The following is a 26,366-nucleotide window of genomic DNA, read 5'->3' on the forward strand; positions in this document are numbered from 1 at the left end:
CAGGACTTCCTCACACACCCTCCCCATACCGCCCAGGGCCCCATGCTTCCAGGGCTGAGCCACACCTACTCACCAACCCGCGTGCCTAGCCACACCCCGCACACCCGTTACAGGCCCAGGCCCCCCGCACCGCAACAGTTCTCTAAGGGGCCTAGACCCACCCAAGCTGCGCCTCACCTGCCCCTTCCCCCCGCCCATGCGCTCCCCTCATACCAGGCCCTGCCACGCCCCACACCTCCCCAAACCCTCTCCCAGTCGCTGCCTGCTCCACTAATACGACCCCCTCCCCATACACCCAGGCCCCTCCTGCCCTCACCCCGCCAATACCCCAGCATGCCCCGCGGGCGAGCCCTTTCCCTCGGCACCCCCGACCGTTGCCCAGCCTCCCGACGGGCTTGGGGGAAATGCAGGCCCTGCCCTGCCCCCCACTTCTACCGGGCGCGGGTTACAACACTCACCTCGCCGCGCGCCCCCCGCAGCCGCCGTCCTCAGGCCCAACTCCCCCGTCACGTGCCCTAGCCAGAACTGGTCGGCCGGCCGCCCGCCTATCTACCGCGCGCCAGCTGCGCCCCACCCCGACATCCCCATTGACTGAGCCAGCAACCGACCTCCCGCGCCGGAGATTATGTCGCATTCCGATTGGCCAGCGGAGCTGCCACTCGCCTGTTCTCCCGCCTTAAACCACGCCCTAACGGCGCTGCCTTTCGTGGAGCGCAGCGATAGGCTGGCCGGCTACGCCGGAAGTATGCTCCGACTGGCTAACTGGAGAGAGGCGGTGGAGTGTGAGAGAAGGAGGGTCAGATTCCTGCGTAAGGAAGTGTCGCGCTTCTTAAAGGAGCAGCGCCTGGGTCCTGACCTCCCTGGGCCTGGGAGATCCATAGCAGCTGGGCCAGTGCTGGGAGGGGCGGGCAGGGGCCAGGATAGGGGGCCAGTGCTGGGAGGGGCGGGCAGGGGCCAGGATAGGGGGCCAGTGCTGGGAGGGGCGGGCAGGGGCTAGGATAGGGGCCAGTGCTGGGAGGGGCGGGCAGGGGTCAGGATAGGGGGCAGTGCTGGGAGGGGTGGCAGAAGCCAGCATGGGAGCCAGGGGCGGGGGGATTGGCAGAGGCCAGCACAGGGGGCTAGTGCCTGGGGAGGGACAACCAAGGAATCAGTTACATCCATGGTCTATTCCCTCGGCCCAAGTCTGCCACCCTGTGACTGCAGGGCAGTTATAGCAGCTTGATAACGCACTTCTCATTGCATCTTTCACACCCTCCCCTTCCATCCTGAGGACTGTACATGGCCCAGGACCCACCCATCAACGCATAGCGCTGTGACCAACTGTGAGAGCAAGGCTGAAAAGAGGATGTGCATGACCTACGCAGGCCATTCATTCAGTTTTAAGCCAGACAGTCCTGTTTTCAGTACTGACAGAGGGTCATGCTCGTTAAAATAGTGTCCTCTATGCAGCATGAGCTAGCGCACACTGTGCTTGAGAGGTCATGCTGGTGGAGGGCACACCCATAGTGTTCTGGAGGTACCTAAATGGCCAAGATTCTGGGGATCTGTCAGTGGCCATCCTACAACTACACCTGAGGCCTGGGGTGTGATTTTTTTTTAAATGACATTTTTATACCTTGAAATATTACCAGATTTGGCAACACTGTCACTCCACATGTATCACTGTGCTGCACACTACTGTAACAGCAAGGACAGAATTCCCACCCTTCTGTTCCACGAGTATGAACTAAAAGAAGAATCTAGCAGAACACAGGGTCTGTGACACACAGTTGAGCAATTCTGATTCTATCCAGTAGATGGCAGTGATGTACATACACAGGCCAGTTTATTATTGTCATGAGTGCAACTGAGACAGTGCTGGAACTCTTGCTGGTTGCTTTAGATAGGTTTTGCTGCATAATATAAAAAACTAAGGCAATGTTGTATTAATTTCTCTGAAATGAGGTAACACTGCAGATGTAAAATGTTTTGTAAATGCTAAGTACGTTGCAAATATGAGCTTCATAATTCTCTTACCAATGCTGTGAAGTGGGGGAAGTACTGTCTCCCATTGTTTAGACTGGGAAACTGAGGCACTGAGAGGGTGAGCAGTTTGCACAAGATCACACAACAAATTATTGGCACAGCAAGGATGAAAACCAAGGAGTCTCTGGCTCCTATTCCCTCTCCATAACTTATAATAAGGTCAGTGTAGGCCAGGGGCAAATAGGGATCTCAGATTAGGGAGAGTTGACACAGACTGCTAGCATCATTAATCCTTCTAGGCAGATACCATTTAATGGTCTGTTCTAACAAAGGGTGGGTTCTATACTAGTAGTCTCTGATTTTATTGCCCAGGTGAGGGTGTAACATGATTTTTTTAAATGTAAAACTGTTTTAGGATGACATAATGAATCAGCAAGATGAATGTCACCAGGGAGACAATTCCACCACACTGAGCAAAGGCCCAATATTTAGAGCTCAGGCTCAACATAAATGAGATCAACAAATCCCAATCTGTATCAAAATTTGAATTCATTATCAAATTTTTCTAGAAAGCCAGGTTCTCTAGAAAGGCACTAACGGTTTCAAACCTCATTGTGGTTACTCCCAGAAACTGAGTGCAAGTTGTTGATAGGTGTGCAGAGAAACAGAAGCAAACAAATCACACAAATATGATCGCATTCTAGATTAGGGGGCCTTAAATGCCAAGGTAAAAAACTTCCAGCTCAGTACTTTTAGCACAAGATAGAAAAGAGCACCCATCAGAATCATATGAGACAAATCCTCAGAGACCTGCCAAGACATGATAGTGGAGAGGCTAGAGTTTAGGCAAGATGGATGCAAAGTAGACACAAAAGCCTGCTGCAGCAGACAAGACAGGAGGGAAAAACAGAAGCACACACCAGAGTTTTGACTGAGTTGGTGGTTAAGCAAGCACAGGTTATTGAGGTCAGCCCAAAGAATGCCAAGGAGAAGGGTGGTGAAAGAGAGAGAGATGGCAGAGACCACAGGGCAAACACAACTTTGTGACACGAGGCCGTTGTCGGTGTTTTTAAATGCTTCCATCAGGAAGGTTATCTGTGTTCACTGATAAACTAAAGGAATCTAAAGGAATCTAAAGGAATCATTGCTGGTTTTGAAAGTAAATTCTAAGGAGCATAAGTAGTGCAACACCACAATGTCGTGAGGGGAGATGAGCACAACTGAGGATGAGTCAGAAAGTTCAGAATCTTCCTGTAAATGCATGAAATTCAAAAGCAAGAAGAGATTAGCCAGCCCCTGGAATAATTGGTTCTCCATCTGATACTACTTCTTCTCTAGCACTGCCTCCAAGATCAGAAAGAGAACAACGGCACCTCTTTTCCTTCAGCTGCCTCCTATTTTCAGTTCTCTACAAGTCTGGATCTCCTACCGATATAAATTTCCTGTGTCCTGCCCACCATCTGCAATACCATTGCTGCACGCTCACAGACTTTGAGCTCTGTTTTCACTGCAGATGATAGAAACAAAGCTGCCTGGACTCATTCACTGCACAGCTAATCAGCAGGCAGCAAATGAAAAATAAACCAGATCAGGAGCTCTGGGGCCACCAATGGCTCTGTGCACTGACAGGCAGCAGGAAGTAAATACAACTGAACAGGAGGAGAAAAGTGACTTTTGCTCATTTGAACTTTGCTCTGGGAGAGCGGAGAAAAACCCCTTTCCATGTGTTGGGCAATAATCATATGCTCCAGCAAGTATTCTGTGTAAAATAATGCATGATGACATGCTATTTCTATAAGGAAGTCAGGCAAATATAGAGACAGCTCCTTGCAAGAAGAGGGCAGAGATCCAGGAAGGCAGAAAGATATGGACAAGGTCTAAAGGAAAGGAAGAGTTGACATTTTAAAAGCAGTGAAGATGGATGCAAGGAATTTTATAGATTAGTTACAATGAATGGAGGAGGGAAAGGGGTAGATGTTAAAAGGAAGAGGCAACTGAGGTCCAAGGTCAAACCACCAGTGAACAGAAATGCGGAGATGGGGAAAAGCAGTCGTCAACTGCAGCTGAGTGGAAATAGGGGACTCTCGTCTAAAAATCACTATAATTAAAGGGGTATGGGACACCCCCAAGAATAACAACTTTACAGCCCAGAGCACACTAGGCTCATAATGCTTCAGACTCACCCAAGCAGAGGGGTGAGAGAGATGGGATCAGTTCCTGGGAGAATATCACCATTTGCTGCCTTTTTAATCTCCTCATCCTGCCCCCAACGCCTCTCAACAGCAGCTGCAGCTCTCTGAGCACATATTCAGATATAGCAACTGGATGAGGTGGAACAAAGTCATTACAACACCCATACCCTGAAGCTAGACATCTCCACTGCAGTTAACATGAAACTGGCAGCTCCTTGAAACTCAAGCCATATGAAAGCTTAAAATAACAATGGGGCCAAGTTGTTGTATTAACACTTGCAAAAACAATCCTATATACTTCCAAATGTAGAGACAAGGAAAGGAATTCATCCCGGCAGAGACACTCTGGCTAGCATAGGGACTGAGTTGAGGAGGCTGCTTTGTGCCTATCTGAATCTGTATCTGCCAGGGGCCAGTTTGGCCCAGACATATGCTAGGGCAGTACTGAACACTCCCCTAAATTACACCCTAGCTTTCATGACTCCTCTGGGCATTGTGGCAGCATGGGACTACCCAAGGCACTGGACTGCTCCATCCATGTCCCTTCCCACCTCCTTCTTCCTCTGGCCCATCCTTGTTCTGCTCCAGAATGCCCTCTGGGCCAGTGGTATTCCCTGTGAGGGCCTTATGCCTGCATTACTGTACTTCTGTACTAGCATATTTGTCATAAGAGGTCGTAGAAAAAAACAAACCCCTGAGCAACAAAAGTTTTAGCGCCGAAAAGCGCCGGTATAGACAGGGCCTGGCAATAAAGCTTGTTTGGGGTGGTTATTTTGTATCGCTGGGAGAGCTCTCCCCCAGCGATAAAGTGTGACTACACTGCCCACGTCACAGCACTGCCGTGGCTGCGCTGTAACGTGGGCAGTGTAGACGCCTTATGGGTATGTCTACACTGGCAAGTTTCTGCACAAGAAGTTATACCACTTTTATTAAAGCGCTGGCATTAAACTGCTGTTGCATGTCCACACTGTACTTCTTGTGATGGTGGAGCGCATCCCCATTAGCAGCTCTTGTGATGGCAAAGACAGTAGTGCATTGTGGTAGCTATCTCACTGTGCAACTGGCAGCAGGGTGCTATGGGAAGGGTTTGCAATGCCTCATGGGGCAGGCACAGCATCACATGATGCAGGTTTCTCATTGTTCCATGGGCATCCTACTACATTGCCAGCTGCTTTTCAACTGAAGTGGGGGTGGGGGGAGGCAGAGTGTGTGACAGGGAGTGCGTGTGTATACGGGGGGGGGGAGAGACAGTGTGTTTTGGGGGAACAGAGTGTGTCAGCATGCTGTCTTGTAAGTTCAGACAGCAGCAGGAAGCAACCAGTCCTGAGGCAGGGGGAGGCCCCCGCCTCCCTTCCCAGCTCTCTGCACAGCAACCTCTCTCTCTCTCTCTCTCTCTCTCTCTCTCTCACACACACACACACACACCCTCTGTTTTCAACAGCAGGCGCATTCCACATGAATGGTTTGCTTTGTGTCCCGGAGCAGATCAGCACAGCACCCACAGGCTGTCAGAAATGAGCTTTGAAAGGGGAGGGGCACACATCTCCAGGGCAGCCGAGTTCAAAACGAGGAGCAGAGTCGCCACTTGAGGGATTATGGGACACTTCCAGAGGCCAGTTGATTGCTTTCTGTGCTGTAATGTGTTTACGCTGCCAATACAGTGCCGGATCCTCTGCGCTTTAAGGCTTACCACTCTTGTCGAGGTGGCTTTTTTTGCAATGCTGCAACTCAGGAGTTTCTGCACACAAAGTAGCTTGGCAGTGTGTACACCTCAGGAGTAACACCGCAGAAAGCTGCTTTACTGCACAGTAACTTGCAATCATAGACAAGGCCTTAGAGAGAACTTAAGGATTTGAATAATTCCCCTGAGCCTTCTGTCTAGCATAGCTCTCTGTGACAAATCAAAACTCGTATTTGCAAAAAGAAAAGGAGGACTTGTGGCACCTTAGAGACTAACCAACTTATTTGAGCATAAGCTTTCGTGAGCTACAGCTCACTTCATCGGATGCATTGAAAGCTTATGCTCAAACAAGTACTCCCTTTCTTTTTGCAAACACAGACTAACACAGCTGTTACTCTGAAACCAATCAAAACCTTGTCAACCACTTCCTCCTTCTAAAGAAGACAGATAACCAAATGTGGCTAGTGCTGGAGGATTAAAGAGAGGTTTCTGAGGTTCTGCAGTGGTTCATTTTGGACCTACAGGAAATCACTAATGTGAAGAAGGACTCAGTCCCAATGAAGTGGACCTTCTAGGCCACAGAATTTGAAGCTGCACACTCCTATTCCCCACCAAGCTTGAGATTCAAGGAAGGACACAATTCACATTTTCTAGCATATACATTTGGCCAGGGTACTTCAAGTCCAGCCAGAGGAGGTTTCAGCGGCTGAAGTGGAAGACTGGATTTGGGTGGGTTCTTTTAACTTGATTAAAGTTCTGGCCATCAGCAAGGGAAATTTGTTTATTTGCATTTTGTATCAAATGTTATTATGTTTTAATATTTCCTGGTGAGGAGGTGCAAATATTTGCCTGCAAATCAGAATTTTTAAAGAATGATTTGCAGTCTTTTATTTTTAACTAGCATCACCTAGCCAGTATCATTGTTGTCTTCACAAAAGTGAAAGAGGGTGGGGAAGCTCTTTCTGGTGCTATGCAACCCTCCCCATCCCTGGGCAGAGTTTTTTGTTTTCCAGTGTCTTGTTAGGTTTACTTTTAAATGCCTAAGTGGTGTGTGTTGTCTTCATTCTGTTCCACTACTTTCAGTGTGTCACCTGAATTCATCTAGTCTGAAGGGAAGGTGCCAGTGCACTACACGTGTAATATCATTTTGCTCTAACTGGTGGCCACAACATCTTTGGAAAGATTGTTACAGGCTAGGATTCCCTCCCTATTCAAGCCATTCATAATTTGCTACCCTCTCTGGGGCTGCAATGTACACAAGCTAGAAGTACCTTGCAGAGGGTTTTACTGCGCCTACCACATCTCACTCCCTGCAGCATGTGTCTGTAAGATAAAGCAGATCATTGGGGCATTTGGACACATAGGGTCAGAAATACCCAATCCAGCTTTACAAGGCAGGAACTATGCGTTCGATTGCCCCAGCAGGCTTTTTTACAGTTATTTATCAAACAACAATAAAAAAAGTTCTCTCTGTAAACTACAACCCCTAGTAGTTGTTGGGGGGGGGAGGGCTAGAGGGGTGTTCTGGAAAATGAGGGATTGAACAGAGAAAAAATAATTAGATGCCAATAGAAGGGCAAAGTGTGGTGGGGTGAATGGCCTTCACCTGTTCCTAACATTTCTCCATTAGGAAATCAGCATCAAACTGGTCCTGCTACAGCTCCCAAATCTTTTCAATTTCCAGCCCCTTACTGCTTTCTGGTGTCAAGAATGTGCCAATGTCTCCCTACCAGAGAAGCATTTTCCCCCCTCAGTATCTGCTACTGCATATGCTTCTCTATGTGGTTTTGGGCCTAATTCTGCCTTCTTTGCCAGTGTTGAGTGGTCCTTTACTCCTCAAGGAGTTTAATTATTTGCAGAATAAGGCACTGTTCAATGTGAGTAAGAGGAATATGGGCAGCATCAAGCCTTTTTATTTGTATATTCTAAGGGTCCCAATCTGCCCTCAGTCTCTGTGGGTGCCAGCGGAGTTAGGTACAGGGTGCAGAAGAATGTCTCCCTGATATTGCATTTGCTGGTAAAGCTGGCTACATTGTATTGTTTATCAAGTCCATCAATTCATTTACATTTCTTCAGTTAAACACAAGTATTGCATTTTGTACCTGTGATAAAAACATACCTAACTGATATCAGACTCTGCTACTGCCTCAGTTTCCCCATCTTGGGGTTCTCAAGCGACTGTCCCCAGACTCTTGTGCAAATAACGCCCTTTTGTGGGGTCTGGTTTATTAAAACAACACAGTTTAATTGGCAACTTAAGCCAAAAGAAGTCTTTTCCCAGCTCCACAGTTTCTTCAGCTCCTGGCTGGGCTCAACAGTTCTTTCCCCAAACCACAGGTCCTGCTGCCTGACAATTCCTTAAACCTCTTCAGGCTGTTTCTCCTCTTACAGTTTCTGCTGCTGCCCTTCACTGCATGTCACTCTAGCTCAGTGGCTCTCAAACTTTTTTACTGGTGACCCCTTTCACATAGCAAGCCTCTGTGTGCAACCCCCCTTATAAATTAAAAACACTTTTCTATATATTTAACACCATTACAAATGCTAGAGGCAAAGCGGGGTGGAGGTTGACAGCTCGCGACCCCCCATGTAATAATCTCGCGACCCCCTGAGGGGTCCTGACCCCCAGTTTGAGAGCCCCTCTCTAACTAGACATTTTCATCTGGCTAGCATAGAGAGCCCCATCTTCTCTAACCCTGAGTCCCCTGCAGGTCTTTCTTCTCTCACTGATGGAGCAGGCTCCCTCTCATAGGAAGTCCTACCCACGAGGCCATCAGGTGATCCTGGTCACTTTACCCAACCACTGTGACTGCCACAAACCCAAACCCCTCCTCTGGGGCTAGATAACTAGCTACCCACATTGAGCTGAGCCCAACTCCCTAATAGGGTTAGCCCACCCTGTGACAGTACCCCGTGAGCATAGTGACATTTAAACACATGCTCCAAGCATAACTTTGAACTAACTGCCACATCTATGTCCACAACTCCTCCCAATACAGAGCCACAATGGTTTTGGGACTGAACGTCTTACTGAACGTTCATGGCAAGCCTGAAACACTGTCTCCTTCTAGCAGAGCCTAACAATGGTATACACAGCTGCTTGCACAATCTCTCAGTCATTTTCTCATGGTCCCATGCAATTTCTGTCCCTGACTTCTGAACACATTGTTCATTTCACTGTGTTAGATCCCCTGAGTTTTCAGGTCTAGGGGCTTCTTACACTTTACTACAAACCCTTTTTTCAGGCATGAGCAAAAGCAGCAGATGCACAAAAGTTTTTGTTCTCATGCAGGGCCAGCTCTCTCAGTCCATTTCATCTACTGAGAAACTAGTAGGAGCAAAAAAAATAAATGCACAATTTAGATCCTTCACTGCAGTAATTTTTAAAAGAGGGGCATGAGGCAAAGTTCAGTTCCACTATCTGAGTCATGCCTTCATCTGGCATGTTGGCTTGCTCTGAACCATCAGCTTGTCAGCCATCATATGGTCTACACCCCTCTTTCACCCAGAAGCCTCAATGGAAATCACCTGGCTCATGCTTTCAGTATCCTACGCCAGTCCCATGGTCATACTCTCATTTGTAGGCTGTCACTTCTGCTCCATCAAAAAATAATATAAATACATTTAGGCTCAGTGCAATTTTATACAAACTTCTAAACAGCTTTTAAAATGACCAAGTCTGCCTTTCCTCAGCATCCACCTCATCACCCAACCCAGTTCAGACCTGTTCATCTCACTGAACTGTTCTGCAGCAGGCAAGAGTTCTCTCTGAACTTGGTTGGTGCTCACATATTCCCCCTCTTCCTCCCCGGTTGCTGACTGTGACACTGGTGGGCTCTCCCTTGTATCTCTCAGTGACGTTCTTCTGGCTCAAACACAGGCCCAAACACATGGACTGCTTTGTCGTAGAGATAGATGCTGGTATATGGTCTTGTATGGGTCGCTTTCAGCACTCCCTGTGGGAAGCTGAGCATCTTGGGTCCTTCAGGCATCTTGGAGGAGTCCATGCTTGCTCCCATTTGATTCCCAATTCAAATCTTGTCTCAAAACTTAGCATCTTTCCATCAGTGGGTGGAGTAATTTTTAAGATGGTGAACCAGGCCCAAAATCCAGCCTCACGGGATGAAACCCTAAAACAGGCCTTCCAGACTTAGAGCACAATTGGGACTTCTGCAGATTCCCCTTCCTTCTGAAGCTGTAGGGTCTGTGCTGTACCCCTCAGGAGGTGCAGTACAGACAGCACACCTTGGGAGGGGTAGGAAAAAAATGTAGTTTTAAGCCAACATTGTGCCTCACAGCTTCTGGGCTTCCTCTGGGGGCCCATGCAAACCTTGGCATATGTGGGCTGTTCTAATTTACAGCAGCCTTACCCAGCCACCTATGGGCTGCTCCGTAGCTCAGAACTACAAAAGCACACAGCACGGTGGCCGCTTGAAGCATGCCCTACACTGGAGCTCCGAGGGGTGCAGTGTAACACCAGGCAACCCTACACTGCCTCTGTGCTTGGGGAATTCCCCCGGGGTGTGCTCTGTCTCCTCTCTCTCTCCTGGATCTACATACAAAGGCAGCCGCAGAGGCCACAATCTGGCCCTCTGTTTACACCTGGCTCAGACCCACATTCTACAGCAGACATGAAATTCTCTGGATCTCATTACAAGCACTTACCTTCAAATCTCACCTTAAACCACCCCCTTCTACCTCACCTACACCTTATAATTCTCACCTACTCCCTCTGTATAAGAACTTTTTTTTCTGAATAGTCACCATAACACTTTATTGACTGCTGCAGCCTTATCTTCTTTAACTCTGTAGTGCATTTTGGGAGTGCAGTTTCTGTGGGAGAAGCTGTCAAAGACAAAGTTAAATTCTTCAGCGAAGCACCAATGCAGGATGCTTCACTGTATTGAAAATAAAATAATAATAAAAAGCTGTTGCTTTTCATTTCCATATACAACATATCACTAAAAATTATGCAGATGCATTTTAACTATATTACTGGGTGTTTCTTCCTAGCCAGAAGTGCAGCTACCATTGTGTTATTTTTGATTTGCTCTCTCTGGTACCTGCTGAAAACGCAATAGGAAAATTGACAAAAACAAAGGGAAAGAAGATGTCCTCCTATGTGATGTCATAATGAAATTGGGCAAAACAAAGAAAGACATTTGATTGCCTGTTTTTTTTTTAAGCAGACATTAACAGTCTAATTTAATATCCTCTGAATCAATAGAACACTTGTCATTTATTCACATTTGGCACGGTCCATTAAGGTCCATCATCCTTAATGGACCATGCCAAATGTGAATAAATATATATAAATTTATATAATAAATATTAATATGTGAATAAAGATATATAAATTTTAAACAGGATACAAAACTGCTTAAAGAAAAAGATTTCAGAAAACTTTCCAAGTGCTCCCTAAATGCCCCCCTATCTTTCTCTTTCCCCAAAACCCTGGCTTTTGATGTTATTTTTAAAAGATTGGATGAGTGTATTTTTCCACAATTTTTAAAGACTTTATTTTCCTCTGTCATTTCTGTTTCACCGGAGGTCTTCATCTTTGGTTAAGACAAACCAGAACATTAGCAGAGGGATGTTCCAGGTTTTACGTTTTTCATGCAAACTGCTCATACACTGCCTACTTTTCCACACAGAGGGTGCAACTCCAAGCAGAGGCTTGTAGCAGCTCCTTTAAAAGCTGTTCTGTTTCTTAAAAATATATGGATTTTTTAAATTGACCATAAAAAATCTCTGGAACCATGGACTCTGTATCTGACCTCTTCAGTATGTCATGAATCAAGAAGTCACAGGGATACCTATTTAAATCATTTGGAGTCAACAAACTCAACTCATTCCTCAGACATGTTCTATGCTACACAAATGTTCTCTTTATGTAACATTCTTTAGCATATGGATGGTTGCTAGCCAGGGCATACTTTGATGTCCTTTTCGAAAGGGAATAACTCCATGCCCCATCTGGAAGAGCAGTATGCTAGGACACCAACTCACCAAGCACTTGTGCTGAAGGATAGGCCCAGTTTTTAAATTGCTAAAAATAAAGGGCAAGATCATGTTCTTACCACAGAGCCCAGGCTAAGGGCAGCCTGGAGCCACACTGCCTCAGAGGAAGCATGAAAAGGCACTGTGCTTTCTGGAGTTCTCTGTGTGACATTGCACCCCATAATGCTTTATAGAAATATGCTTATTAATATGAATATGACATAACTGGAATATGTTTTATGCCACATATGCCATGTAACATATCTCTGCAAAGGTTAAGATCTACTGAATATATTCATTCTATTTGTATGCATGTATTATTTTTGTATTCAAAGTTATGAATATTGGCTGTGTACTTGTTTGATTTTAAATAGCCTCAGTGAAGCATTTGGTCAGCTTCTTGAGAAAAGACTATTCTCAGTAAGTGACAAATCAAGAAACACGTAAGCTGACAATGGATCTTCATAGACACCAATCCACATCTGAGCTTTCTGGGGAAGTCCTGCAGAAAACTGAATCATGCATGGACACGTAACTTGCCCATGTGACTCCAAAACTTCATTTTTTATCTGAATCCTACACAGGGGAGAGAGGGGTTTCTACCCACAAGAGAGAAATTATATAAACCCCTGGGAAAACCCCTCCATTTTGTCTTCAGCTGGCTCAAGAGGTAGCTTCTCCGCCCCCAAAGGATACCTGAAAGAAACTGGAACAAAGGACAGTAACCACAGAAGTGTGAGTGATTGCTGGATCCAAACTAGAAGGAGGCTAGTCTGTAAAAGAAGCTTATTGGAACATCTCTGAGGGTGAGATTTCATCTGTAATCACTTTCTTACCGTATTAGGCTTAGACTTGCGTGTTTTATTTTATTTTGCTTGGTAATTCACTTTGTTATGTCTGTTATTACTTGGAACCACTTAAATCCTACTTTTTGTATTTAATAAAATCACTTTTTACTTATTAATTAACCCAGTGTATCTATTAATAACTGGGGAGGCAAACAACTGTGCATATCTCTCTATCAGTGTTATAGAGGGTGAACAATTTATGAGTTTACCCTGTATAAACTTTATACAGGGTAAAACGGATTCATTTGGGGTTCGGATCCCATTGGGAGTTGGGTATCTGAGTGCTGGAGACAGGAGCTGTTTTCTGTTAAGCCTGCAGCTTGTGGGGGATGTAGTTCAGACCTGGGTCTGTGTTTGTAGCCAGGCTAGTGTGTCTGTCACAACGGGGCAGGGCACTGAAGTCCCAGGCTACCAGGGAAAATGGGCTGAGAGGTAGTCTCAGCACATCAGGTGGCAGTTCCCAAGGGGGTTTCTGTGACCCAACCTGTCACACTCTGGTAGTGCTGATGGGGATGGAGAGGGAATAATTTGTTACAATTCTTTCAAGAGTGCAGCAAACTTCTCACATTCACTGGGTAGTGAGTAGGGGATGGAGCACATAGCTGAACCTACTCCCTGCCCCATTTTTGGCAAGTTACTCTCTCCCTCCACTACCACACACAGTCAAGCCCAGAAGTAGTAGTATCCACACACTCCTCCAGGAGAGAAGCAAGCCTCCCGATTGGTTGAGGAAAAGGGGGCAGGGGCTTTTGCTATCCTGAGAGAATAAAATCCTATGAAAACTTAGCCAGTAGAGCTGTAGCACTCTGGAGATAGGCTGCTTTTTCTTTGCCATACCTTTTAAAAAACTCCTATATACATGTAAAACCCTCTTGATAGCACAACAACTTTGGCTTTTTTAAAAGCTTTGAATGGGGAACACTGTTTTTACTGTATGTCTCAAAGGATGCAGACAATCCTTCATAACCTATAAGTAACTTCAACATTGTATTTTGACTTTTCAGCCATGTTATGTGCAGGCAGTGAGGGGTTCTATTCATTTTGTTGTCTCATAAAATACACAAAGTATGCTTTATTCCATAACCTTTTACTAGAGTTAAGTCTTCCCAGTTTTCCTGCAGAAAGACTTGTTGGGTGTTTTCTAGGGGTTTTTTTTTTTGTTTTTTTTTTTTTGGTAAAAGTTATAGATTTATTTAAAGAGGAACAATAACTTTGAGAACTCAGATGTCTTAATTAAACAGACACCTGCTTGAATTAAATGCACTTTAAGCATGAATATTATCTGTCTTTTTAATTTTGCATCAGTCCCCCCCATTCTAGTTTGTATAATGCTGCAAATCCTTACTCATGAATGGGATTAGAACAACACATGTACATTTTAACTAACAAGCCCCCTTTTTAAAATTTGTATTTATTGTCTGAGCTATTATCTAATAAGAAAAATTGTACAAAACTTGTTTTACAGCTTAGTATATACACAACTATAAATTGGCCCAAGGAAGTTTCTAAAGTTGTATTGATGAAACCGGCTATCGGTGACTTTCTTCAAGAGTTTATCATATTGATCACATATTGTGCGGTTGACACTTTTCTACTCTTCATCTTTTGTCTTGTCAGTTGACAGTGTCGGTTGAAATCTTTCATAATCTCATGTTTAGGTCTTTATTTTGGGCCCATCAACCATATATAGAGAAAGCCTCCCAATTTCATTACATTCTCTCCTGCATTTACCACTCCTGTACAGTACCATAAATCTGTTTAATTTTAAGGTGAGTTGGGGCCCACTGGTAAAGAATTTTAACATAATTTTATTTTATTAATGTGTTTATTGAGGTGTGGGGGACCGTTGCTCCATATGTTCTCACATTTTTCAGTTTTGCTTGTCTATGCCCAGGTCAACTTTCCTTCTTTTCATAAACATAGGTTGTTTTCTCTAAATAACAGTTAGAGATGACTTTGTATAGAATGGACAGTAAGCCTTTCTGTTTCATGGATGTCGTAAGTAGTTTTTCAAATTCTTTCAACTTTCTGCCTTTTTGTAGGAGTGGGGTATGTCTCAATGGTAGGTACTGATATACTGCAATTTTGATGTCTTTTGTGAACTGTTGTATTTCATCAACTGATCTATATGGATTGTCTCTAAATAGTTGCCCAAAGTTTGATATCCCTATAAATTCCCGACTGCAGAGGGAGGTAAAAAAACCAAACCAAACCAAACCAACAAAAAATCCCAATGTCACTGCCAGTCTGACCTGGAGGAAAAATTCCTTCCTGACCCTACATATGGTGTTCAGAAAGACCCTGAGCATGTGAGCAAGAACCAGCCAGCCAAGCACCTGAGAGACAGAGAATGCTTGGTACCACCTCAGAGCCCTGGCCCGCCTTGCCCAATGTCCCATCTCCAGTCATGGCTGGCCCTGATGCTTTAGAAGAAGGAGATGAAAAACCCTCCAACAATACATTGGGGTGGAGGGGAAGGGAATTCCTTCCTGACCCCTGCTGGTGGCTGGCTGAAATCCTGAAGCATGAACTTTAGGAACATAAGAGATAAAGCAGAAGTAAGCCACAGAGCTGTTGAGCCCTGCCTTCTACCATCACAAGCAACCCTGTCATACAGTTGAATTAATAAATTTGTCTAGCTCTCTTAAAACTAATTGTTTGCGCTCACAACTCCTGTTGGGAGGCTGTTCCAGAATCTCACCCCTCTGATGATAAGAAACCTTCTAATTTCCAGCCTGAATTTGTTCATGGCCAATTTATATCCATTTGTTCTTGTACCAACATTGTCCTTTAGCTTAGATAGCTCGTCACCCTCCCTTATATTTTACCTCCTGAGGTGTTTATAGAGAGAAATCATATCTCCTTTCAGCCTTCTTTTTGCTAGACTAAACAAGCCAAGCTTTTCCAGTCTCCTCTCATAAGTCCTTCACTCCCTGATCATCCTTGTAGCTCTTCTCTGCACCTGTTCCAGTTTAAATTTATCTTTCTTTAACATGGGTGACCAGAACTGTACACAATATTCCAAATGAGGTCTTATCAGTGGTTTGTACAATGGCATTAATACTTCTCCTTCTACTGGAAATGTCTCGCCTACTACATCCTAGGACCACATTTGCCTTTTTCACAGCCACATCACATTGGTGGCTTGTAGTCATCCTGTGATCAACTTACACACCCAGGTCTCTCTCCTCCTTTATCTTTTCCAAGGGATGACCCCCAGTTTGTAGCAGAAATTCTTATTAGACCCTATATGCATGACCTTTGTACTATTGAATTGTACAGTGAGAACTGAAAAAGAATAAAATGCTAAAGTTTATCTGCAAAGGGAAGAAAGGGGTAATGCCCATTTTGAGAATAAAGGTGGCCTGAAGAATTTTGGCTACTCAGAAATGTATTGATTTTGCTTCTGTTTAATATTAAAATCTCAGACCCTGTTTTTGCTGGATGACTGGACAATTGGAGGGATTATGACAGTGGTTCTCAAACTAGGGTCGCCACTTGTTCAGGGAAAGCCCCGGCAGCCAGGCCAGTTTGTTTACCTGCCGCATCTGCAGGTTCGGCCGATCACGGCTCCCACGGGCTGTGGTTCTCCACTCCAGGCCAATGGGGGTGCAGGAACATCTTGCCAGCACATGGCGGCCAGCACATCCCTCTGCCCACACTGCTTCCCGCAGCCCCGTTGGCCTGGAGCGGCGAACCGCAGCCAGTGGGAGCCGTGATCAGCCGAACCTGCAGATGCGGCAGGTAAACAAACCAGCCCAGCGCGCCAGGGGCTTTCCCTGAACAAGTGGTGGCCCTAGTTTGAGAACCACTGGCTTATGATGTCACATGATATTGAGAGGAGAAAGGTTTTTTAATTCAGATTCTTTAAAACTCTTCAGACCTGATTCTCTTCTCATTTACACTGAATTTATGCTCGTAGAACTCCACTGATTGCAGTGCATGTTGTCGTGATTTACACCAAAGCAAGTGAAAGAAGAACCAGCTCTCTACAATTTTTGGTATTTGTTTTTTATTTCCTGTTGTTAGTAGACTCCAATGTGATCAACACTTGGGAGAAAAATTCTTGTTAAAGATTAAAATACTCCAACCCCTTGGACTGAGGTCTGAGAAAACGCCTACCCCTTCTTGTATCTTCAAGAAAAGCCAGAGATTAGAAGACAATAATACTTCTAAATTAAAAAAAAAAACAAAAACAAGCAAGGACATTCCTCTGGTATTCTTTATCCATCATAAAGCAGCAAAAAATGGCACCAGCTTATTTGTTTCTGTTGCAATTCTATCATTAAAAATATATGTATTAGAAAAGGAGAAGCCTGTTAATGTCACTTGACCTTTTGTTTAATTCCTGTCAGCTAGGATGGGTTGGCCTTGTTTTCTTCCATAGTCATATTTAATGACCATTTTATCTTATTCCTCTCTCCTTTCTGTGTTTGGATTAAAGGGAAACTACTCAGCAATAACACAGAGGAAGGAAACAAAGGGCTGAATTCAGCTCTTACATATGCTAATTTTACATTAGTGGGAGGATATTAATTTCAGTGGAGCTGCTCCTGATTTACACAGGTGGAAATGACAGCAAGTATCAGTTGGTTTTTTGCTGTGTCCCAATGCATCCTGCAACCTTCACTCAGGCAGAACTCCCACTGATGGCAATGGGAGCTTTGCCAAAAGTGTAAAACCTGTGGGTGAGAATTCCAAAGCCGACTGGAGGATTTAGGTGCATGACTGACTCCCATTTGTTTCACTGGGAATTGTGTGTCTAAAGCTCCTCAGTGGCTTTGAAAAATCTCAGCCTGCAAGTTTTAACAGAATGACAGAAATGTAGGGCTGGAAGGGACCTCAAGAAGTCATTTAGTCCACATACGTCCTGCACTGAGGCAGGACCAAAGTAAAGTATTACCCGGCAGAATCGATTCTGTTTGTCTTTGAACTTCCCCCACCATCCAATGCCACCATTATGGCAGAATCATCACATGGGTATTTTATTTATTAATTATTATTATGCTGGTGTCACAGCCATTGGTAAGTTCTTGTTTTGACAGTTATTTTTGAGGATGAGTAATCTGAAATTAATTAGTATAGTGAAAATACACTGGCAGTGCTGGGTCACTATTGTCCAATAAGCTGAAAGATACATGCACATAACATCCCACGGAGAGCGGCGTTTTCATCTGTGATACCAGTCAGAAAAGCATCTTTTGGCCATCCCTGGGTGTATGTGTGAATGTGGTCAGGATTTTTAGTTTTAATCAGACACTTTCTAGTCAGCTGATTGTTGGCTGATAGTGCTTATCTTCTGCTCCCAGCTGCTGGTCCACACGTTTCCCCCATTTCCCTACCATACATTCTCAAAAGGAAGAGAGTGGGAATGGAAATTCTGACCTGGTTAAAGACTCCTATCACATCCTGTTGCTTCACTTTTCTTGTGTGTGTGTGTGTGTCAGTCAAAAGGAAAGGCAGCAACGTCCAGTTGATAGCATCAATCTCTGGAGCTTGCAAGGTCACTAGAAGCCAACTCTTCCTGCTTTCTATAACACATACTGCCCTCGGGATCAGAGGAGAGTGAAATTAACCAGCAGACCATTCTAGCACAAAACGGACACTCCATAATCTGGAAGAGACAACATGCTGGATCAGATTCACTTGCTGGCTGCTGTGACGGTCCTGGGAGTCCTGGAGCAAGGTATAGTGATTGAATATGCATTCCCCACAATTGGATTAGCCAGTTTACATCATTGCTGCGCTCCTTTTATTTGCATTAATTAATAGTTCCTGTGATGGGGTGTCTACCCCACACAAGGCCTGAAGGGGTAAATTAGGAGAATTAACTTTAGGCTACACCTGGAGGAAACGCAGGGCATGCTACGTCCTAATTGCTGGTGAAGTCCAGGTGCGGGAGGAGCTGGGCAGGATCTATAGAGAGGAAGTTGGTAGGCTGAGGGGGTAGGAAGATCTGCAGTTATGCTCTCTGATGCAAGGGGGAAAGAGCAGGAAGCGGTAGTGATGCTGTAGGAAGCAGGCCAAGGAAGGAGCAGTAAGGGCTGGAAGAGTACAAACTGAGAGCTGCTGGGCTGAGGGTCCCTGAACTGAAACCTATTGTAGATAGGGTTGCCAACTTTCTAATCGCACAAAACAGAACACCCCTGTCCCCCACACTCACTCTATCACTTGCTCTCCTCCACCCTCACTCACTTCCACTGGGCTGGGGCATGGGGTTAGGGTACAGGAGGGGGGTGACAGCTCTGGCTGGGGGTGCAGGCTCTGGGGTGGGGCTGGAGATGAGGGGTTTGGGGTGTAAGAGGGAGCTCAGGGCTAGGGCAGGGGGTTGGGGTGTGGAAGGGGGTGCAGGCTCTGGGAAGGAGTTTGGGTGTGGGAGGAGGATCAGGGCTGGGGTAGGGGACTGGGGATGAGGGGTTTGGGAGGGGACTCCAGGCTGGGTCCGAGGGGTTTGGAGTGCGGGCACGGGCTCAGGGCAGCGGGTTGGGGTGAGAGGGGGGTACAGGCTCTGTCTGGGGATGTGGGCTCTGGGGTGGGGCTGAGGATGAAAGGTTTGGGGTGCAGGAGGAGGCTGAGGGTTGGGGTATGGGGTTGGGGCCTGCCTTAGCCCTGCTGCACTGACAATTGGACTTTTAACGGCCTGGTCAGCAGTGCTGACCGGAGCCACCAGGGTCCCTTTTCAACCAGGCATTCTGGTAAAAAAACCAGATGCCTGGCAACCCTAGGTGTAAAGGATGGGCCTAGGTTCCCCTACGTGTCACTGCTGGAGTGACAGTGACACACTAGGGATAGCCCATTTGGTGGTGGTTGGAAGCAGACTTTGATGATACTCTGGAAGTGGGGAGAACTTTAATGTGACTTAGCCAGAGGGCTAAGCCATGAAGAGGAAATTGCTGCAGTTCCTGGCTGAATAACTACAGGAAGGGGCATCAGACTAATTCCAGCTAATTCCTCAGACGAGCCACAAGCCTTGCGGCTCATCTGAGGAATTAGCTGGAATTAGTCTAATGGAATGAGCCAAGTGGTGAGTAGAGAAAACCCTGTCACAGTCCTGCTTTGTATATTAAATTTCTGCCATTGTTCCTGTAGCTCTTCAGATGCTGAATGAGTATTTGGGCTGGTTTTCTAAATGCATTACCAGCAGGGCTGTCAGTGACGCCAGAGTAATAGGGTGGGGGAGTCTAAGGGAAGGACATCTTTCTCAGCGCTGGTGTAAACCTAAAACTTAAGTCAACCTAGCTATGTTGCTTGGGTCTGTGAAAAAATTTGTGGCCTGTGGCGATGTAGTTAGGTTGACCTGCTCCCTGCTACAGATGCAGCTATGCCGATGGAAGAATTCCCCTGTCGAAGTAGTTACTGTTTCTCAGAGAGGTGGATTACCTGCATCAACGGAAAAAACCCTTCCATCAGCATAGGAAATGTCGAGACAGCGTAGCTGTAGTGCTTGTAATGCAAATATACCCAGTCTCTAACTTGGGAATTTCTTGATACATCTTACTTTACAAATGTAGAAAGCTCCCCAGGAAACAGAAGAATCTCTCCATTTTACAAATAGGCTAATTTTTTCCTGGAGGGTCCATGGACTTCAAACAAAAGGGTCCATGGACAGTGCAAACAAAAAGAAAACCAAACAATGTCACAACTGCAGAAGAGTAGAGTGACCAGAAGCAATGGAGAAAAACCCTTCGGCAGACAGGAAGCAAGGGGTTCTGGTAGGAAGGGAATCTCTCTAGATCTGGTTCCACACTACATGGTAAAAAACCGAGTGGCTGGAAAGGTTTTCAGGAATCAGTGTGCATGGTTTTCTGGCAGGTCTGACCGCGCGCTTGCAAACAGTACGTAGGATTATCTGCTGACATTGGCTATTTTTACATGCTTTCTAATGACCCTAGGGTTTCAATGGCTCCTACATAGGATACACACACACACACACACACACACACACACACACACACATTACTTCTTCCTAAACCCAGCTCCCTGGACCCAGGGGGCATGAGAGTCACGAGTGTGTGTGGTTGCTGTGGTGTGACTCAGGAGGTAAAAGGTAATAGTGTGTTCCATCAGATTCTTCGTTAGTAGGACATCTGGGACTTCAAAATCTGGTACTATGATGCAAATGAGAGAGCTATGTTTGTGTCTTCTCTTTCCTTCGAAAATAACAGGCCTGGTCTATATAATCACTCTTTGGTCTGCGTATAAGTAGACTGTAATGAGTCCCCTTTGTGAACATAGTTGACTTGCTGGTGGCCAGGCTGATTGTCTAAGAGTAACTGGATTCTACAGTGGTGTTTTTGCAGTGTGGATGGGGCCACTTATCCATGCCTGCATAGTCGGGTTTGCTTCCTTCACTAATGAAGGGAAGGGCTTGGATGTCCCTCAGTGCTTTCAGAACTTCTGGTTGTATGAACAGGCCAGACTTTGTAAAGGTCGCTGTTGTAGTGGCTACCCACTGATTCCTAAGACTGCCTCAAATTCAGGTGACCTTTTCTAGGCAGTTTCTCATGGTGCAAGGTATTTGGGTTAGAGATAAGAGATGAGACTGAGTCACGCTGGTTCTTTCTGGTTACATAGGTAGCTGTGCTGACATAGCTGGCATAGGGGGTGAGTCCTGGGAGAATCTGATTTCATATTGAGTCTTGACACATAGTGCTAAGCACTTTGTATCCTCCCACACAGAGGTGTGGGAGGAAGGTGGAATGTTGTACCCAATTATGGAGACATAGGTGCTCCTATGTATGCTGCAGAAGAACAGAGCAAAGACAGTCTCACTTACTCCAGAAAATGGATTAACTTACTCCCAGAAAAATCACACTATAGCCTTGGTCTCAAAGTCTGAGCATCGTCTACGCCACCTCATTGTGAACCATCCATTACCATGTTGTAGACATAGATGTGCATCATGATGGTGATCAACCATATTAGAACCAGGTGACAAACATGGCAAAAAGTTATAGCCAAGACCAGAAAGTCCACAGGAAATTATGCCCCCTCAGACCTCACAATGGACAAGTCTGATTGGCGGACCTGCCCCGAAAAATGTTGGTCCATTGATCATTCTAAATAAAAAATCTAATATAGAAACGAAGAGGGTGTTGTCTAGAGGCAGAGTGGGGTAATCAGAAAGATGTGGAGGAAACTTGGCTGGTGGTGTATTACAGGTCTGAAACTGGAGAAAGGGGAAGTTTGGACACAAGAACCGCCTTCCTAAGAGTGATTAGACAAAGGAACAGCCATCAAGAGCATGCTGAAGTAGTCCACGGGACATTACTATATGGGTTTGGACTTTACTGTCTAGGAAATTCCTTCCAGATTTGTCATTGATATGTTGCCAAATTTCCAGTATGTAGCTCACCAAAAAATTGGGCCTTATTCTTATTTACACTAAGAGCAATTTATACCATGTTTATCATGGAAAGGGGTCTGTAAGCCCACTTTAAAGGTTACAATCGGATTAGAAGGCCCGTTTTCCAGAACCAGAAACGTGCAGGGATGCTTTAATGTAAATGAGAATCAGGTCTCTTCATTCTTTGGTCTGTGAAACACCTGTTCAAGAGGTGCATGTGTTGCAGAAAGGAAGGATGAGGGATTAGGGAATTGATTTGTCTTCATTTAAAAATATTTTTCTCATCCTCAGAACTAAGATGGGAGAGGTAAGTGGTAACTGACACTATATCAAGTGCACAGGCTGGAAATATTTGTATCATGTTCCTGAAATTAGACCAATATGTGGCTAGTGTAATGTAAGTCTGTCCTGTGAAATCTGGATGATGTGTGTGGAGCTTTGTCAGAGCTGGAGATATCCTCTCTCTGGAAACCCTTGAAAATCTCTCACTAGTGGAGAAATCTGGTCCCTTCCAAAGGCATCACTTTTTTTTCTTCAGAAATATTTGTCTGAGTAAAAGGGTATAACTCTTTTATGGTAGAGCGAATATAACAATAGCAGTATAAGGTGTGGGGGGAAATGACTCCATTGCATGCAGGGACGTTACACCAACCTTTTCTTTCATGTGGTGGTGGAATGTTAACAAGCCCTTGTAGGACAACACTGAGCTCCATCATCTATGACAGTCTCCTGGTCTCCATGAAGGCTGCCGAGATCATGCTTTCTTGTTTCTTTCTTTGCAGCTTACTTCTCCCTCCAGGTGATCTATGCCAGGCGGGCGTACGGGATCTCTCCTCCAAAAGTCTCAGGGCCACCTGATTTTGAGAGGGTCTTTCGAGCACAGTAAGGCGTTGTTGTTTTTTGTTATGACCTGCTCCATGGGGCCATAGTAGCCTTCTATGTCATCTTTGCTGACAGAGTTTGATCAGACAGTTTGCTCACAAGACTTCCCCCAGGACTGCAGGTGGTTACAGTATTGGGAGGCCAGAGAAAGGGAGCTGTAGGGGCTATATGGCTGACAGAATGGCAATGACTAGTCATGCTGCCCATCCCCCTGCTCTGTCAATCAGCCTGCTGTCTTGGTGGAAGGCTTGCTGCGTTTTAAACAGAGGGGACTGATTATTGCTATATATCCTTCCTACTCTGGCTGGTTCAGTTTGGCACTGATGCCAAGGTTCCATCTCAGGGAGGACCCCACAATGCCAGACTCACTTGCATTTATTAGTGTCGGTGTTAGGACTGCTTAGAAGTTAGCCACTATGGCTCAGTTTAAGACTTTCACTTATACACCTTTCAGCTATAGATGACAGAAACCAGCCTTGGGCACAGCACACAGAATGGAGTAGGGAGGATGATGGGGATCCAGATCTAGATCTCTGATCCCAGACTGGTTTTACACCAACCCTGACAGAGTTTAGGGTAGCCTAATTGTAGCGCTAAACTCCATCAGTTGGTAACAGCTCCCAAGGAGATCTGTCAACTGGGAATAGCCAGAGTACAGTGCCCCTGACATAGCCCCTATGTCAGGTATTGTAGTGGGGAGGGAGAATGGCATAGGAGGCTCTATGCTCACCGGGGTAATCCCTAGTTAAGGAGAGGTGGCCAGTTTCCATCTCCTCTGCATCACCAGAGCAGGGGTGCAGGATCTGATCCGAAATATGGGAAAACCCTACTGGGATCATTTATTCCATTTCCCTGACAGTGCAGGAGATAGTCCTCAGATCTGTAATCTCAGACTAGATCATTCGTGAAGATGGCTGCAATGGTGAACAGAGCACACAACCATTGCTACCAACTTGGAACCAAACTGCCAAGGAAAATATAAGGGAAGGTGAGGAGGAGGATGCATGTATCAGAAATCTCAGGCACCAGGCTCACCACTGCCCAGGGTGCTTGGTGAGTGAAAAGCACTCTGAAAACTTATGGGAAGAAATCACAGTAATTGAGTATTATGGTCCACATTCTGCTCTGAGTTACTCCATATAACCCCATTAGCTGGGGTTAGATAAGAGATTTATTCTGAAGACGGTGGCAGGAAAGGAATGGGTGCAAGCCACTGAGCACTGCTTTACAGAGAAGTAGTCTATGGAAAAGCAGAAGCCTGGAGCCACTAGAAAGCCCCAGAGAGATGCAGCGTGCTGACCCTATTCTTCCTCTTTTCCTCCAGGGTGAATTGCTCTGAGTATTTCTCCATTTTCTTGGCTGTTCTCTGGCAGGCTGGCCTCTTCTTCCATCAAGGTGAGTTGGTTAAATGGGGGGAGTGGGGGAAGCTGGATCTGTTTAGCTCTGTGCCGGCCCGGTGGGCAGAATAAACAGGACTTGCTTCCTCAGCTCTCTGGCAAGATTGCACCCGCAATAGAGAGGGAACAGTCAGGATCTTCCCTAGAGGCTTTAGCCTTAGAGGGACAGGCTGGTCAAAAAGTTCCAAAAAGCCTTTGGTGTCAGCTTCTGTAATTTGACTCCTCCTCTCGATTGCAGGTCTGACTGCTGCCTTGGGCCTGCTTTATCTCTACTCCCGCTACCACTATTTTGTGGGGTATAAGGAGTCCTCCTTGGGAAGGTAATGGAGCCCTGCTGTGGTGGGGCGTGGACTTCTTCTTTTGGGGTCTTGGGCATGGGATTTAAAGCACTTGGGGTGTGGAAGAGTTTGGTTTCTGAGACTACTGTCCTGCTGCCTATTCAGGATGCAGCAGGATCCCTACCTCTGTTAGAAAGATCAGCATGAGTCAGAACTGTCAAGAGTTCTCTTCCCTGGAATATAAAAATACAGTTAGGGAATTAGAGCCCACAGATATTTATAGGGGCCTCTTTAACATCACGATGTCATGGCAGGTGTTTGATGAGTACTGTGTTAAATATTATAGGGAGCCAGAAGCCATTAATATGGGCTTGGATATAGGATTAGGGCTAAGTGTACAGAAGAGACACAAGGAGAGTTTTCTGCTTCCTGGGGTTCTGAGCTTCCCCTGATCATATGCGGTATTTGTGTGTGTGTGCATGCATGCACCTGGGGCGAGCTAGCACAAGGGGAAGGAACTTAGTACAGATGGGAGAGTTCTAACCTCACCCTCCCTTCTAGGGGGCATAGGGAGGTGTGAATGGGAGTCTGATGGGTTTCACTATACTCTCTCCCCACTTCTCTCTCTCGGGGTATATTATTCCCCTTATGAGAGGCCAATGCTTCTAAGTCTGTGCACTCTGTCTCCCTCCAGGTTAGCCCCCATGTATTTCAGCACTGGAGTTCTCTGGATTCTTATTGGACTCGCAGCAGTTGGGATCTTGCATTTCTTGCTCTCTCACTATGTGGGGATAAATGTCCTTCTGTTCATTAGCTTGTGAAAGGAGCTCCTTGGACAGCACCCTCCCTTCCTGGCCTCTCTGAATGTGTCCCCCTTCATTAGGTCCACATAGTCGGTCTCCTGCATGCCTCCTATAGGTGTTAACTGAATGGCTGTGCATAGTACTGCCCTCTAGTGGTGTAATGTCAGACACACTCAGTGTCTACATTCTAAGCACTTCACTCTCCTGACCAAGAGCCCAGTCCTGCACCTATTGAAATCAATGGAAGTTTGTGACTAACGTCCATGGCAGTTGACCCCAGGTGGCAAGGGAATGGAGCTGTTTTGTGTCCCTGTTTGTGGCAGCTAATGGTCATGGCTGCATTCTGCATCTATGGGTGTGTCTACATTTTGAGCTGGGGATGTGATTCCCAACTTGAGGAGACATACCATACAAGCTCTGACTGACCTAGTGCACTAAAATGTAGCCAGGGTGGTGCAAGAAGCAGGAGGGACTAGCTATCCTGCGTGTGTGTCCGTCAGAGACCCATAGCTATGTCCTCAGGATGGCTGGCTTCTCTCACTGCTCACACTGTGGCAGCTACTCTCTAGTTTTAGCACGCTGGCTTGATCAGAGCTACCACAGATATGTCTCATGGAGCTGGGAATCACACCCCAGCTCCAGGGTGAAAACACTCTATGTGGGTAGCTGAGGATGGTAATGGCTGCAACCCCAGATGGCTACTATGTGCCTACAGTCTCACAAATCGGGCACAGTGCTCTTCTGTTTTGGGTCTAGTTCACCAAATCCACTGCTATTTTGGAAGCTGTTTGGGATCCTTTTTCATTGTGGAGTGTTTCTCCAGAGGTGGCTCAGTCTTGAGGACTTTGAGATACAAAGTCCCAATGTCTAGTCCCTGCTCTCCAAATGACTCTCCAGGATTTGGGGCAAATTGTTTATTCTCCTCAGGCGTATTTTCTCATAAACAAAATGGAGCTATTGCCTAAAATGTACTTACT

General features: G+C 45.8%; 2 protein-coding genes across 4 annotated transcripts in view; one reads left to right on the top strand and one right to left on the bottom strand.

Moving 5' to 3' along the window:
• CANX (calnexin) overlaps positions 1 to 26,366 on the bottom strand; it is a 59,644-nt gene that overhangs the window by 29,290 nt on the left and 3,988 nt on the right. Inside the window, exon 1 of one of the 3 annotated variants that reach the window (XM_074960346.1) lies at positions 459 to 617. The exons of 1 other annotated variant lie outside the window; for it this stretch is intronic. The gene's annotated coding sequence lies outside the window, so the exon portion shown is untranslated. Of the gene's footprint in view, positions 1 to 458; positions 618 to 26,366 lie in introns of those variants that run through there. One more of the 3 variants, XM_074960344.1, reaches the window with a different exon arrangement.
• Positions 18,312 to 25,407, top strand: LOC141992733 (leukotriene C4 synthase-like). Its single transcript, XM_074962073.1, has 5 exons — positions 18,312 to 18,369; positions 22,812 to 22,911; positions 24,236 to 24,306; positions 24,547 to 24,628; positions 25,281 to 25,407. Exons 1-5 carry the CDS (start codon positions 18,312 to 18,314, stop codon positions 25,405 to 25,407), a joined length of 438 nt encoding a protein of 145 aa, XP_074818174.1.

This window comes from Natator depressus, chromosome 8, assembly GCF_965152275.1.
Source record: "Natator depressus isolate rNatDep1 chromosome 8, rNatDep2.hap1, whole genome shotgun sequence".
NCBI classification, from domain to species: domain Eukaryota; kingdom Metazoa; phylum Chordata; order Testudines; family Cheloniidae; genus Natator; species Natator depressus.

Bases quoted from the DNA above. Each gene is read 5' to 3' on its own strand.
- LOC141992733 (XM_074962073.1), top strand. From the start codon at position 18,312: ATGCTGGATCAGATTCACTTGCTGGCTGCTGTGACGGTCCTGGGAGTC. The intron at 18,370-22,811 runs GTATAGTGATTG...CTTTCTTTGCAG, and splicing joins CCTGGGAGTCCTGGAGCAAG to CTTACTTCTCCCTCCAGGTG. The intron at 24,629-25,280 runs GTAATGGAGCCC...GTCTCCCTCCAG, and splicing joins AAGGAGTCCTCCTTGGGAAG to GTTAGCCCCCATGTATTTCA.